At 40.7% G+C, this 16,496-nt stretch overlaps 1 protein-coding gene across 1 annotated transcript in view; it reads left to right on the forward strand.

Moving 5' to 3' along the window:
* Positions 1-16,496, forward strand: part of cntnap2a (contactin associated protein 2a) — a 349,283-nt gene that overhangs the window by 220,820 nt on the left and 111,967 nt on the right. The window contains exons 11-14 of the mRNA XM_078280725.1: positions 2,710-2,872; positions 9,665-9,771; positions 13,354-13,473; positions 14,536-14,651. Coding sequence (XP_078136851.1) covers positions 2,710-2,872; positions 9,665-9,771; positions 13,354-13,473; positions 14,536-14,651 — 506 coding nt within the window. The remainder of the gene's footprint in view (positions 1-2,709; positions 2,873-9,664; positions 9,772-13,353; positions 13,474-14,535; positions 14,652-16,496) is intronic.

Consider the following 16,496-nt stretch of genomic DNA (forward strand, 5'->3'; position numbering starts at 1 on the left):
TTTTACGTCTAAGCATTTTGGCCGATTTCCAGCCTTCCTCTTCTGAAAGCAGATGCATCCCTTAAATGTGTTGGAATGTGGAAACAAGTGTTCTGTGGCCTGCGAGCCAGCCGTGCCAGTCAGGTGCAGGTCATAGAGAGCTGGTGCTGGTCTTCCAGTGTGTATTGTGAGAGAAGCTCTTTGGGCACAGCAGGGGGGCTGTGATAGAGTGCCAGCAGGACTGCAGCGGATTATTGCTGCTGTTCCAGATCCTGAGGGGTTATGAGAGATATAGCTTTTGTTTATACTACAAATTAAAACCACACAGCATCGTTAATAAAAAATAAAATGTGGTCAGACATTGTTAGCATGGATTTAGGCTATGGGTGTGTGTCATAGCTTTAGGATGTACAGATGTGTGACCACATCTATGCTTTGTTTGCCAAGTTCTTGTCTCTGTTTGACTCCACCTCATTAATCTTGGTCTGTGTCTTCCTCTGTTGTTCACCGCAGCTGCAACACAGCATTCTGAATGATACAATGATACATTGCTGGTCATGGCTTTAGAGCAACAATAAGGATAAACAGGATGCGTTGGCCAAATTTGAAGCATGACTCCTGACAGGATACATTTCCTCTTAGTCTTATTTAGCCAACTAATATTCATTTAATAAGCAAATTAGTATACTACAATGTCTAAATGAACATATACACAGTGTTAATCAAAGTAACACACGGGAGCTGCCCAATGCAGCTGCTAATTTTGGGGATACAGGAGGCTGAAGTGGTTACTTCAATCAATCAATTTTTTTATTACTTGAAATCATATAAGAATACAATTTCAGTGAAATGTAACATGACGGTTCTTTCAATGTATGCATTCAAAATAGTAATAATAAATGTGTGTGTGTGTGTGTGTGTGTGTGTGTGGGGGGGCGTTATAGGCAGCGTCCTCATTTAAAATCTGGTGGCCTGAGGGTAGAAGCTCCTCCTGAGCCTCTCAGCGCTGGCCTGATGTATCCGGTACCTTCTTCTCGACCTGAACAGAGAGAAAAGGCTGTTACCCGCGTGGTTTGGATCTTTAATGATTCTCCTAAATATCCTTTAGGCAGGCTAGGGCACCGCCTATTGTATGTTCAGCCGAACGAACAGCTCTTCGCAGGGCCTTGCAATCTTGTTCGGTGTATTTGTTTAATACTTACAGTACATGTATTTAATAAAACAAAAAAGGTTAATTGCAGGCAGAGGTGAGAGATAACAGAGTTGTTTGATTTAGTAGAAATTTAGATGCAGACAAACATTTTCAGTGTCAATGTATGTATCGTATAGTTAAACTGGGAAAACTACCCGGCCGTGGTTTAGATAGACAGAGCAACCACCCGGTTAGCTCTCACTGCCTAGCAAACATACATCCATCCAGCCATCCATCGTTCCATGCATTGCTCCGTTGGTTCTGCCAAAATGTTAGAAAGGCTGCATTTCTTTTGCATTCATATGCTTCCACAGCACACAAAGCGCTGCCAGTCTGCCAGCTGCAGCTGGCTCCATTTCCCATCTTCTCTCCCCTTTGCCATCTCTCTCTCTCTCCGTTCACTCACTGAGTCTGTCTGTCTGCCTTCCCCTCCTCTGGAAAGACAGCAGACAGGTGTGGCAGGAGAAGAGACAGATGGCAAGGATGACAGGATAAACTTTTGGGGGAGGAAATGAAAATCAGAAGATGTAAAGAAAAGGATGAATCCAGCGCAAGCACGCATGCACGCAAGCACACACGCACGCACGCACACACACACACACACACACACACACACACACACACACACAGAGTGCATATTACCTTTATAATAAGCCTTTTTCAAGTTTTGGCCTTGAGGCTAATAGGCATGCTGGAGAGTGAGACAGCTTATAACATCACGATGATGGAGGTGTCATTGAGCGACAGTGTTTTATGAGTGACCTGTGTGCTTTTGGCATAGATTGAATTCAAGGCTCATCTCATCTCCTATATTGGACAGTGCATGTACACTGTGATAACGCCTGTAGATGTACACACACACACACACAGTATACAGCATGAGGACAGATTTGTACATTTACTGTAGAATACACACACGCCTACCATATATCCATGGAACTGCATTTGTGCAAATGATTTAGCATGCACACACTCACACACACCATATGCACTCAGTTTTGTCCTAACCTTGGCCCAGTCAAGGCCCAGTGCTACTTCTGGACAGGCCATTGACTCTTGTATCTCATAAACGTACTGTATATAGTAAAACCTATATGTCCTCTAGTCTAGTCTATTGCAGCCTTAGCACCAGTATTAAGGCTAATGGACCTTGTGGATAAGCTCTAAAACATGAGGACTGATGAAGGTTCATGACTTTAAAAAGTGATAATAACCAGGCACTGGCCAGGTCTGTTGTTCCTCGTCAAGGATGATATCGTTGTTAAGTCTGATGTCTACTTCTACAGAAGGTCGTCTTTTCATTAAGCGTTTTAAATCGTGGCTCAAAAGAATCCATCTTTTCTTGTTTATTGTTGTCTTCCCACACTCTTTCACCTTTTTCACTCCATTCTTGGAACACAAACTGCTGTGCATCGCTTTGTTTCTGTTCCCTCTCAAATTCTCTTCTGTATTCACTTCATTCATCTCCAACTCTCTGCCATTTGGAATAGTAAAAGAATCCATAATGAAGTTTTATTTTGTGCTTTTGCTGGATTCAGGGTATTTCCTCCAGACGCTGTTCCCGCCCTCCCAGCGTTCCTTCCAGGGCTGCATGCAAGCAATCTTGGTGGATGACCAGCCAGCTGATTTGCATGCTGTGGAAAAGGGCACTATGGGAGCTTTTGAGAATGTCAGCCTAGACATGTGTGCAATCGTAGACAGGTAAGAGTTATAATTCATTTCATTAATAATAATTAATTAACACTAATACATTCATTTATAAATGAAAACACACATTCTGTCATTATGTGAAGAACTAAAGCAATGTGTCCTAAGTGTCATAAATCAAATGGTTAAATTGGAAGAGTCATATAAACGGAGTTCTTACCCAGAGATGTATGACTCAGGGCACTGGGTGTTGCGTGTGTAACTGCACAAGAAAATGTTTGTGTGGCTGTGTGCTTGTCATACTGATAAATGGATATAATGAATGCGGTAGGTTCACAGTGTAAGAGGATATGTGTAAACAGTACATTTATTTCATTTTAAACTGAAAGAAAAAAATAGGTTGCATCCCTGGAAAACACTGCATGATCTTAATCAAACATCAAAAGTGAGCTATGCATTTCTCTATTTTACAGTATATAGTATAAAAAAAACTGGAGATTCTGCATAGCACATCTCAATGTTGGCTCACTGGAAGCATCCATTACAACTTGTTGACATTCCAATTTATTTCCTTGTCATAGACTAGAGAAACACATCGGGTTGGATTTGCCATATATGGAATCACCCATGCCTTGGGCTAAATTCTGAATCCTGTGTGCAAAACATTTAAACATTGTGGGCTGGTATAACCTTCAGGGATTAAACCTTTTCCTATTTTAAATAAGAGTTCAGTGTTTTTCAGACATGCAATGGACATAAAGCGAGTTGACCTTGTGCTGACCTCTGCATTTTCACAGAACTGAGCGATTTGTTTACAGGTTAGGTTTGTCAATAACACTTACCTTCATCAATATCCCTGCCCAGAGAAGTAGACACCAACTGCCACTGCTTGATTTAGATCAATTTTGCCCTCGCTTCAAGAGAGGTCTGGCTTGCAGGGATACTTACATTTGGATCACAGCTTGGACCATGTTCACGCTAACACACATTTAAAAATGTGCATTTCAGGTCATTTTCAAAAAGGTTCACAGTCCATACTGAAACACCACAACAATTATAAGTTACATTTTGCCATCTCATTCTCCATTTGATCTCTTATTTAGTTATTTGTCTATATGGCTGGAGTCACAATAGAGATGGTCTATTCAACAGGCTTTGTTGTCAGATTACTTTGTTATTATAGAATGGTGATTTGATCGAAGGTTATAAGTCCTACCTGATAACCATTTTGAACAGATACAGTACTGCAGCTGTTAATTGTAAGATCTGGATAACTGCATGAAGACCTTTGGTCAAATTACTATTCTATGCACATGTAGTCATCTGACGTTGTATAGTACTGTAGATAGAAAATGAGTGACAACAGAACGCTGTGATATCCCAGTCCATACTACAGTGTGAAACTTGACTCTAGAGTTTTTCAAAAACCTTGGTTTTCACATTATGAAAACGATCTGGTTTCTGTATTATTTTGGCCTACAGAAGGCTCTTAAATTTTGATGAAGCCCTCACTTTTGGATAAGTTTTCATGTCTTTGCCTGTGGACTATGGACTTGCTGTCAGCCTCCTCTTATCATTTGTTTTGCCTTGCAATATGAGCTAATGTGGTATGAAATTATTATTATTGCAGATTGTGGTGCATTAGTGCTGCTGATAGTTGCTAGCAGCAGGATGACTGTGGTCAGATTTTTAGAACAAACTCTTGTGATGTCCTAAGATGTCCACAACAGTCTCCTACCCTTGCTTTTCCCCATCTCTATTACTTCAAATGTTGTGAATCAGCCCCACAGTACTTGAGGTGGGCCCTGTCCTGCCATGGAAGATAAATGGGTGCAGTGTTACCATCTAACTAATCAGAATGTCTTTGAAGGCAGTTCAATAGCTCTGTCTGACCTCCTTTTGATCAATGTCGTTCCGCTGTGGGATTCGGTGTAGGCTGAGATAGTGGAAGAAACAAAACGCGCACATATGTCTGCACAGACACACACTAATGCTGACACATGGGGGCCAGGCATGCAAATTCCCATATTGCATAATGCCACTGTCATTATGTGAGGATACTGCAACAACACCCACATAAAAGCATAAACACACTCTAGAGGTGCTCCATTATCTTCGTAGATCCTGCTTTTTTCTCATACAAAGCCCAGAGCATATGTAGTCAGTGTACTTCATTGCTCACAGCTTGCCGAGCATAATATCTTTTGTGATTGTCTGTGCTCCTTAAACGCAGCCCATTGTGAAGGCACAATGCTTTTTTAACTGCACTTGTTAACCTGCTAAATCTATGAAACATGTCACATACTTGGATCACCGCTATATGATCATTTTTTTATCACCTGCAGTACATGCAATAGCATGTTGAGAAAGTCATGATTTGATGCAATTTGAATACCAATACATGGGGTCAGCGCTCGTTTTTATATCAAGTCCCTTATTTTTTGTAATTTTTTTTTGTTCATGTAAAAGCAGTGTCAAGAGTAAAATGTCAGGCAGGTACATGTATAGTAGTGTTACCTAAAGTGTCCTTTTCTGCATCAGTCAACACAGAGCCAAGATGTATGATTATTTTCCAAATGTCATTATTCTATTATTGTATTTTCTGCAGCAGCTATGTATCTCCCTCATTCTATACATATAGACAATACTTAAGAAAACACTAGCACTTTACTGCTTTTCTAACGCTTGTAACCCCTGTTGTACTTCCTTACTTTTTTAGAGAGTAAGAAAGTACAAACGTAGGCTAATGTGGGTTGACAGCTTACAAAACACACTTTATTTACAAATGAAAAATATGTAAGTGCATACGAGTGCTAATATACAGAGATACTATTTACAATTAAGGGGTTTTCACACCACTGCACGGTAACTCACTACCTCTAGTCATTTCAATTAGGGAAGGCGGCAGAGGGGAAGCAGTTTCCATTATGGCGGTAGGGGTATGAAATGGTTTACTCCCACGTGAATGTGCACAGGTTACGCTCGGCTGCGCAGAGTTACCATGCTGAACTTCTGGCAGTAACTGCCTGGCTTTGGCCAGCTGCTTTTAAAAACGCTTTGCTTTTTTGGGGAACGCTCTTGCAGGTAGACAGTTGTCAGGGCGGTTGTGTGCAAGCAGCTTTCTAGACGCTCCACTGTCAGTGAACTCACTAGCCCACTGCTGTATGTCAGCTCGTCTTGTCCCTCCATTTTAACGGACCCTCACAGCTTATGAGTCAGTGTTTGTTTTCCATCCAGCAGCTTTCCTCTTAACATCCATTTTCATTCAAATAATCAGACTCAGATATTGTAATCACATAACTTGTGTGTAAGTACATGTGTACGAGTTTGTTTGGAAACCCCAGCTCTGAGACCACAGTGCCTCGGGCTCTCTATCCCAAGCCTACAGGCAGATCAAACTGCAGAATTTTGATGTATTCAGGATTTGAGATGGTGTTGAAATTTCAACAACAAAAAACAGTGATGTCTTAACGCTATATGCTTAAAGGAGAATTTTGGTCGATTTCAACCCGTAGCTCTGTTGTTTTTAAATTTGGAGTGCTGTCAGTAGCGAGAAAAACGAAAACAATCGGTGCTGCCTACACCGTGTTATCCTCCTGCTAGAGTTAGCAGCCAACAGGCTTAAACAGGGCAAGTTTTAAACTTGTTTTTAGCCTCTAAACATGTTTGAAATGTCATTACAAGCGCCTACCCATGTGCAGTTATTCCTACTGAGGGAACACAGCGAATTGGACTGCAGTAGCTGTGACAGAAATGCATAAAAGTTGTGTTAATCCATACCTCTATTTCCTGGTTTCTGGTGAAGTCCACACTAGTCGATTGCCGAACTCATACAATCCAATATTCCAAAACTTATTTTTCCCCCCAAAAAAAACGATTTGCCGTGGTTATTTCCATAGTAATGACTGTAGCAACAAGCTGTAACCTGACACCACACCAGAGCTCAGCCTGCAGAGTGGCCGGCTGGAGTTCAAAAGTTCAACAGCTATTGCGCATGCGCATAAGGTAACCATAGCAACGGTGGAGCTTGTTGGCGAAAGCAGAGAGAAGCTCACAGAGCTGACAGACGGAGCTTGGAGTTAGATCAGGAGGAATATAAGAAAATGGTTCGAGTTTGTGTTATATGAGCATGTTCTAGACCTAGGAAAAGAGTACTGAACTATTTTTTATTTGCACACTTCAGACTATGTTGCGGCATGATTATGTATAAAACCACACACTGCACTGTACATACTTGTAATTTCCTTTTTGTTGTTATTGAAGTAAAGACACAAAAGCACAAATGAAATGTGTACTGTTATATTATGAAACCACTGATAACAGACAGGCGTTAGCAATATATTATAGAACTACAATTTACTTATTCTTACAATTTACTTATTCAACTTTACTTGTAAAATATACATATTCTTACTTTTTCCTAATAGAACTGTGCAATTGCACATTGGATTGGGATGAACTATCCATCTGAGCTGATATTCTACACTGACACAATCTTGTTATTATCTCAAAACTCGTGTTCGTCTCTCTCTCTCAGCTCAGCTGACAGTCTGTGAGTCTTCACCGTTGCCATGGTTAGCTTATGCATGCGCATGCGCGATATCTGTTGAACTTTTGAACTCCAGCCGGCCACTCTGCAGGCTGAGCTGTGGTGTGGTGTCAGGTTACAGCTTGTTGCTACAGTCATTACTATGGAAATAACCACGGTAAAACGTTTTTTTGGGGAAAATTAAGTTTTGGAATATTGGATTGTATGAGTTCGGCAATCGACTAGTGTGGACTTCACCAGAAACCAGGAAATAGAGGTATGGATTAACACAACTTGTATGCATTTCTGTCACAGGTACTGCAGTCCAATTCGCTGTGTTCCCTCAGTAGGAATAACTGCACATGGCTAGGCACTTGTAATGACATTTCAAACATGTTTAGAGGCTAAAAACAAGTTTAAAACTTGCCCTGTTTAAGCCTGTTGGCTGCTAACTCTAGCAGGAGGATAACACGGTGTAGGCAGCACCGATTGTTTTCGTTTTTCTCGCTACTGACAGCACTCCAAATTTACAAACAACAGAGCTACGGGTTGAAATCGACCGAAATTCTCCTTTAATGCTGTATGATGCGGATAACACTGTTTACTTGCATTTCACTCCTAATGCCATCCTTTTTTAAATCAGGATACTGAATTGTGACAATACAATTCTTCCTCCTCTTTTTTTAACAACCATTATCTGCATGGACAATTAGCAGGATGAACCCCAATTATGTCACCTTCTGCGTTCCATGATCACTTAAATTGTTTCAGTAATTTATTTATTTTCTTTGACATATTTTTTGTGTGTCTGTTGTCACACAATGTATTGAGAATAAAATAGTGATTTATTGCAGCTCATAATTGCTTCCTGTTAACCAAAGTGACCAGTAATTCCTGTGCTGCACTGACACATTCAATCAAAGGCTCTAATTATCAGTAAAAGTGTAGTCAGTTATTGACATCCAAAATAAGCAATCACATCTCATCCTTGTTCCGACATGTGTCACCACTTTTTAACTCAACAGCGACGTTTCAGATTTATCCACTCTGAAAACATTGTTTGATGTCGAAATAAAAAAAGTCTTTCTTAATGCAAACAAAGGGCCAAAACAGAGAGAAAAAGATATGCATTCACAGTGAGGAAGCAACCAGCTGGCTACTTATCCATGTCATAATAGCTGAAGGTGGCAGGGGAGCTCTCTGATTGCTATATTTAATCAATTGACATATTAACACTAGTGCTGTCAAACGATTAAAATATTTAATCGCGATTAATCGCATTAATGTCATAGTTAACTTGCAATTAATCTCACATTTTTATCTATTCTAAATGTCCCTAGATTTCTTTTTGTCCAATTATTTTTTCTCATTTTAATGCTCTGATCGACTTGCTTTGTGCTTTTGTCGCCTGGCTTTGATGAGGGGGACGGAGAATTTTCATCAGTTGTGCGCTTGGCCATCAAGTGGTATTTCAGACTGGACGTGCTGCGATGATAGCTCAGTTCACAACGACAAAACACACAGATGACTTTTGTCATGTCAATGGAACCATTTGGCAACTTTAAAGTAACTTTTAAGTAAACTTTCCATTCAGAATGTTATTGGCATCCATTTTGGCGTCTCGCGCTCGCCATCCACTCAAAACGGAACGTTAGCATTCTTTGGCCGGCTCGCAAGCCCAAACAAGTGTGTGCCTGTTGTTTTGTTTCCGGTGTAGCTAGATCCGGTGTGGTGTTGTAGTTTTTCTAACGTTACTAGTTGTTGCAACAGCATGTGAAAAAAAACTACAAAGTTTGCTATGCCAAAAAGAACGTTAATCTTGCAATAAAAAAATGTACGCCGTTAAAATGGGTTTGTGTTAATAGCGTGTTTAACTGACAGCACTAATTAACACTCATCATTGGGTATAATAAAAGCACGTCTCAATGTATGAGGTTGAATTAACGTGTAATTATTCACACTGGTTATACTGTATCCTACAGTACTGGTGTTTTACACAAAATTCAGGAATATTAGGATACTCTGATCCATTTGGTGCCACAGAGGGAGACACAGAAGTATTCTGTATGTTTCACCCAATACAATCCTCAATACCACATGCATGTTTTGCGTTAACCAGTCAATATACAATAGTTAACATACAGTAATCGACCCATTAGACACACTGATGGTCAAAGGTATTTCTTTTATAACTATAATTATCTAAATGTCGCACATATGTGACAGATGTTTAGCAGACATATAATAGTTTCCCTTCTTTAAAAGGCATTGCTTGTCATGCAAATGTTTAAAAGTACTCTTCCTCATTCTTTCTCCAGATGTATGCCTAATCACTGTGAACACGGCGGCCGGTGTAAACAGACGTGGGACTGTTTCAGCTGTACATGTGACGGAACAGGATACACTGGAGCCACCTGCCACACTTGTAAGTATGCGAGTGTGTGTGTGTTTGTGTATGCAGTTGTGTGTTATTGCCCATCTGTTTTTTCCCCTCTCACTTGAACGCCACTGTGTTCTGTTCCTTGTGTGTATGTGTGATTTGGCCTTCCTCTGTTCGTTTGCCTTTGAGTGATTACGCTGTTTCTTCTTCCAAAGCCACAATCCTCAGCAGAGGGACAGATGAACTTTTGAAGTGTTCAGAGGCCAAGCTTTTCTGACTGCTTTATGTGTTTTGTTCTGGTCTGAGAAGAGGCAACTCGACCAAAAGCACCAGCGCACAAAGAGAACAGAGTCAGAAATAGAGAAAAGGCCAAAGAGTTTTTTTTTTTTAAAGGCTTACAAATTTGAGAATGCCAACCCACCTCCCATGTGCCTCAAATATTGTTCTCTTTGAGAGGATGAGAGGGAAAAGGTTTGGCAATATTGTGTATGGTCAACATAAAACAAACGTGAGCGAAAAAAAGACAAGATATGGCAGCACAGAGGGACAGATCGGAAAGGAAATAAAGTATGGACAATAAAAACAAAAATATGTTAGGTTTTTTTAAACACAGGATGTCTAGTGAGAGATGTCTTCGTGTGACAACATATCTATCGGTCTATGTGTTTCATCAATATTTATGAAGGACTAATTCACTAATAAGAGATGGCTGAAGGCACAGCAGTAACCTGGAGATGGTGGGTCGAATCAGGGGACCAGCCAAGAAAATGTGGGTTAGGAGATTGGATAAATAATGTTTTCTGTTTAAAATATGTGTTGTGGAAGTTGCCCAACTTCCCTTTAAGCCCTTAACTATTAGTTTATTAATCCATTAGCAGATTGACAGAAGATATGCAAGAATTTTAATTTATGTAATTTGTTAGGCAAACATGTCAAATATTTGCCTATTCTGAAATGTGAGGATTTAGCTGTTTCACTGCTTTAAAGTGATGGTTCGGAGTAATTTCACCCTAGGCTGCTTTGCACCTTGACCTCGAGCCAAACAACCCCCCCTAAGCTTTTTTCCCTTGTTATAACGTTGGTCGAGTTAGCGTTATCAGCTGGTTAGCTTAGTGCAGGCGCTAATGGATCCACGTTTGTATCTCGTAAATTACCCCACTAATAATGCCCAGAATGATACCAAACTTCTACAGTAGTACAAATAGTTTCTGTAAAATGATCTTAAAAGAAGAAAAAAAATGAGGCATTAGAAAGTTTGTAACTACACCAGAAGTATATTTAAATAACACTTGCCTGATGGAAACTCCTCTCGGCTGCTACCGCACTATCGCGTGAGATCGCGCAAGATCATGCACAGAGCACAACATCTATTGCTTTTAAACCGCAGCCAGGATATATACAACTGTGTGGCATCTTGTCCTGTCGCCTCACGCTGCAGTAGCTGCTTCTGCTGTTCACTTGCTTCTTGATTCTTATTTACCAGTAGTCTCTTCCGCCAATAGATGTTGTGTTCTGTGCGGGATCTCGCGTGATAGCGCGGTAGCAGCTAAGAGAAGTTTCCATCAGGGGTAATTTACGAGATACAAATATGGATCCATTAGCGCCTGCACTAAGCTAACCAGCTGATAACGCTAACTCGACCAATGTTATAACAAGGGAAAAAAGCTTATGGGGGGTTGTTTGGCTCGAGGTCAAGGTGCAAAGCAGCCTAGGGTGAAATTACTCCGAACCATCACTTCAACTGCTTCATATCACTGCAAATGGGTTTAGACAGTTGTTTCGACAAAACAACTAATTTCAGACAGGTCCTAGCTTAAACGTTTAATGAATTAGTCAAAAAACAATCAACAGATTAGTCAATAATGAAAGTAATTGCTGGTTGCACCCCTAGGTTAATACACATTGTCCGCTGATGCTAACAGATCAAAATGTTGTGACATCTTCAAAATAATGGGCTTTGGTTGGTTTCCCAGTTATAGGCTATGAGCTACTGATATCCTCCCTGATAGTACTTCAATTTGGAATTAGGTTCATGTCCATCCATTCTAGTGAAGGTTACAGTGAAGCGTAGGTGTAATAAGGTGTTTTTATAAGGTGCACTGCTTTTATCTAGGTATTTCATTAAATTTAATTACATTCTAATCACATTTCCTCTCAAGCAATGTCTCTTACTATCTTTGTTGGCTTCTGAATTTGTTATGTCCCACCACTGTGAAACAAACCTGGGAGAAGTGCTGGTTATTCAGCTTCCACTATGTTACATCCTTTGACCAATGGCTCTGAACCAGAAGCAGTGCCTCAACAATCCTGTTGAGTTCTCTGCAGATCCTTGTGAGATGGTTCAGCAGGGTCAGGTCCTCCCAACAGTGGTATCGTTGAAGAGCACGTCCTCTCAGTAAGCCACTGCATCACGAAACTCCTGGATGAACAGAGGAATATCAAAGAGAAAAAGAGCAATAAGGATGTAATGAGAAAAGAGAAAAGGATGAAAGAAAGGAGAGTAGAGAACTAATAACGAGCTAGGACTAAGCAAACTAAGGGAGCCTGTGAACGGTCTCGCCTCAATCAAGGAAGTTTCACTCTGAGTCGCAATCTCACATTTCTCTTTGAAGTGCAATTCTTCCTCCCTTCCTCCTCTGTCTGTCTGTCTGTGTGTAGATCAGCGCAAACACAACATCAATATGTTGTCAGATGGATTGCTAGAGTGTGTGGAACAAAACACCACTTCTTGACAGGCACTGAATAGAGACTGGCAACCACATGAACTTGCCTTCTGGAAGGAGGGAAAAATGAAACTATGGACATTGATGTGCTATTTCAGATCCATCCCAAAATTCTACAATTTTTATAAAATATATATTACGGTGTGGATTTGCAGGCTGTCTTTGGGGAAGTGTATCATCTTTATTGTCAAACTGTGGGCAGCATATGGTAGTAGTTTATCATTAATTGCGCTGTGATTCCTAATCCTAACCCAAGATTGTGGAAAATAGCTTTGACTGGGTTACTGTATTAACCTCCACTCCAGTGTCCCCTCAGGACAGAAAATGATCCTGCCATGCACATCTCTCTTTAAAACACGTTTATGTTTACCAGAGCATCAATCCCTCTGTTTTTAGATTAAAACATGGCCTTACCACTGCCACCACCCTCAGGCCAACCTTTACTGTACATGTTTTACCCCACTTATTGTAAACATGGTTGAATAGCAAGTTGTCTCTTCAATTTTCATCTACCCAACAGCAGTGCTGTTTGAAATCATTCTAATAAAATGTGCATATTTTCCAAGACCAACATATATCTTAACATGTCACAATATGAAATAAGCAAACTGATGCGTTTCACTGTTATAGATTACACAAGACCAAACAAAGAGTTTTGTTATACACTTTAACACATTTAGTTCATTTTTAAATTTGCACAGTTTGCTCATGAATCATCCAACCTGTAACCCTGTAAACAATATGATAAAAGCCATGTCCAACATTTGATTTGATTTATTATGTTTTGGTCTGATGTGTGATATGCGTAACAACCTTGGTGGCTATGAATTATTTAGTCTTGTTTCCTCCTCCTCTAACTGCTCATTTGTCCCCTTATTTCTCTTTGCCCCTGCCCCACCCGCAGCTATCTATGAGCCATCATGTGAAGCTTATAAGCATCTGGGCAGGTCCTCTGACACTTACTGGATCGACCCTGACGGCAGCGGACCCCTTGGCCCCTTCAAAGTCAATTGCAACATGACAGGTGTGTGTGGGAGAGCCACCTGAAATCACTGTGTGCTTTCATCTGTGCTGCATCTACTCTACTACTGTGTGTGTGTGTGTGTGTGTGTGTGTGTGTGTGTGTGTGTGTGTGTGTGTGTGTGTGTGTGTGTGTGTGTCCGTCTAGCCCCCAGTGACCTGTGAGGAAAGAAAACTCTCCATCCTTCCTCATTCTTAACCTCAGACAGCAGCACTCTTAACCTGCTATACCTGGGGTTTCCATGGTGATGCGGTCACAGCTACTGACATTTAACCATGACACACACAGATACATGTACAGTACACACACTGCAAGCACATTTGAAACGGACCTGTTATGAAAACTGCAAACCTAAGAGTGCTCCAACGGTCTGAGTGACACTTCTGTCACTCACTCACTCACTCACTCACACACACACACACACACACACACACACACACACACACCAACACATGCACACACAAGCACACACACATACAGAGAGTGGAATAAGTAAATAGTCTGGAACAGCAGAGCACGCAGGCAGAGCAAAGGCGAGACATTTAATGAAATGTCACTGCACTCCGCTGGCTAGCCCCTTAGTCACGCTGAATAGCACACTCTCACATACCTCAGAAATGTTAAAAGTTTCTCTTTCTCCCACACATACACACACCTCAGAGACATGAAATGCTCACACACATTCCCTGACTGGCAGTGAATGAACAGCGAGATGTCTGAGTGACTGGCTCATGCTTTAACAGCACAGAAGTGTCTATTAAACCCTGCAGTCTCATAGCTGTAACTTAGATTACACAGAAAGAACTTCACTGCTATGACTGTCTGTGTGTGTGTGTGTGTGTGTGTGTGTGTGTGTGTGTGTGTGTGTGTGTGTGTGTGTGTGTGTGTGTGTGCGTATGTGCGTGTGTGCGTGTGTGCGTTAATATATCAGCATGTAGGTGAATCTACTGTTTGTGTACATGTGTGTAATCTGTGTATACTTACTTAAATAATTTACTACAACAAACTGTGTATTATTGCAGTTGAAGAATGGTTCGTAACATGCTAACATGTTTGTGTGTGTAGAGGACAAAGTGTGGACAACAGTAATGAACAACCTGCCACCCAAAACTGTCGTGACTGGCTCCAGTAGAGAGAGACGCACCGTCTTACAGGTTAACTACAGTGCCTCTATGGACCAGGTAACACACACACACACACACACACACACACACACACACACACACACACACACACACACACACACACACACACACACACACACACACACACACACACACACACACACACACACACACACACACACACTAGCATACATTATGTATAGGTAGTCCTGTGTTGCAACATTTGAGTTTAGATTTTCTAAAATCCAATACAAAAACTGGTAAAAACGTATGCCTGCCATCATACACTGATTTCCAGTGAAGGTGATGTGTTATTCTTATATGAAAATACATTGTAGAAAAAAAAAGGTATATTGTATAATATGTGTACATTATGAGGTTAAAAAAAAGGTTTTTAGATATTTGAAATTGTAGCCATCAGGCTCTTATTTTCATACGCAGAGACTCCATATCTCAACCACAAAATATGATGTTATATTGGATGGGAAGATTTGTGCAATTGAGAAATATAATTTTCTCTTTCACTTATGTTGTTATAATATATATATATATATATATATATATATATATAAATAAATGTTCCAAAAATATATACAATCAGATATATAAAAATTGTAACAATAGCAGAGAGCAACAATAATATAAAATATTAAGAATAATATACAAATACAGTATAGAATAAATAGGCCTATTCTAAATAGAACAAATCCTTCATCACACAAATGTGAAAACACACTAAAGAGAATCTAATTATTACACTATAGCACTAAGAACAGAAAACACAAACTAAAACTAAATCCTGACCTTTCTGGCCTTCCTTGATGCAAAATCATCAACGATGTTATTGTATGAAATCTGCTCCCCTATTGAATGCTCACGGGCGCACGCCCTTTAAAAAAAAAAAAGTAGTCAAAAAATGTTTGCATTTCAGACGGCCGACACAAACACACACGCCTATCAACTCGATAATAAAGCCGTAAAGTAGGCAAGGCTCTTTCAACTCAGGATAGGATTGAGATGAAAAGTTTAACTGACACATAACCGCGATCAGCTTTGTGGGTGCTCAGTATTAGCGGAGCACCAACGGTATCGGCGTCTATGCCCAGCAACCCGTTCGACCCAGAGGTGAACTGTCCCCCGCTCCCCGCTCCCCCCTCCCCTTTCCCCTTCTCACACAGCTTCTCTGTGCAGTGTGCGCATGGCACCTTCTCAGCAAGCAGGGGCGCAAATTTGCCAATTCCCCACACGGTGAAATGATAGATAATACAGTAGAAAACCACTTCGAGGATTTTTTTCTTTTTTAAGTGCTCGTGCCGCCCCCCATGAGTCATAAAAAAATGCGCCCCGGGCGGCTCCCCGCTTCGCCCGTGCCAAAAACCACCACTGTTTCTACAGTCTTGGGCAACGAGAGTTAAGTGATTCATTTCTTCTTCAATTATGATGTCACTGTTTTGACAAACCTACACCATCAGCAGCATCATATTCAGTCCTACATCGTTCAAAAGCACAATGGTAATCTAACATAACGAGCACTTCGCCTCATCTCTCTTCCAATTGTGTGCTGTTCTTTGCTACATACAACTCACACTCCCTGAATCTGCTCTCCCACACCATACCTTGTTCTTTCTTTCTGGTGAGTGGTTCTACAAGTCACATGAAGACAAAAGCCAGCTTTTTCAAGTTATGATCCCTGACAGCCAGTTGTCACTCTCAGTCAGAGGCAAACTGTGAGTGAATTTTGCAGGTTTCAGCGCTCCAATGAGGAGGGACAGCAGGTTTTTTTTTATCTGCAGTGTGTACAAGACCAGTAGCATATTCATCCTGTAATTATATTCCCTCTTAATTGGTATGGGTCACTTTTTTTCAGCTTCTATAAATCACAGGAAGCTAAATTAAAACAAC

The sequence above is a fragment of the Sander vitreus genome, chromosome 22, assembly GCF_031162955.1.
Source record: "Sander vitreus isolate 19-12246 chromosome 22, sanVit1, whole genome shotgun sequence".
Taxonomy (NCBI): Eukaryota; Metazoa; Chordata; class Actinopteri; order Perciformes; family Percidae; genus Sander; species Sander vitreus.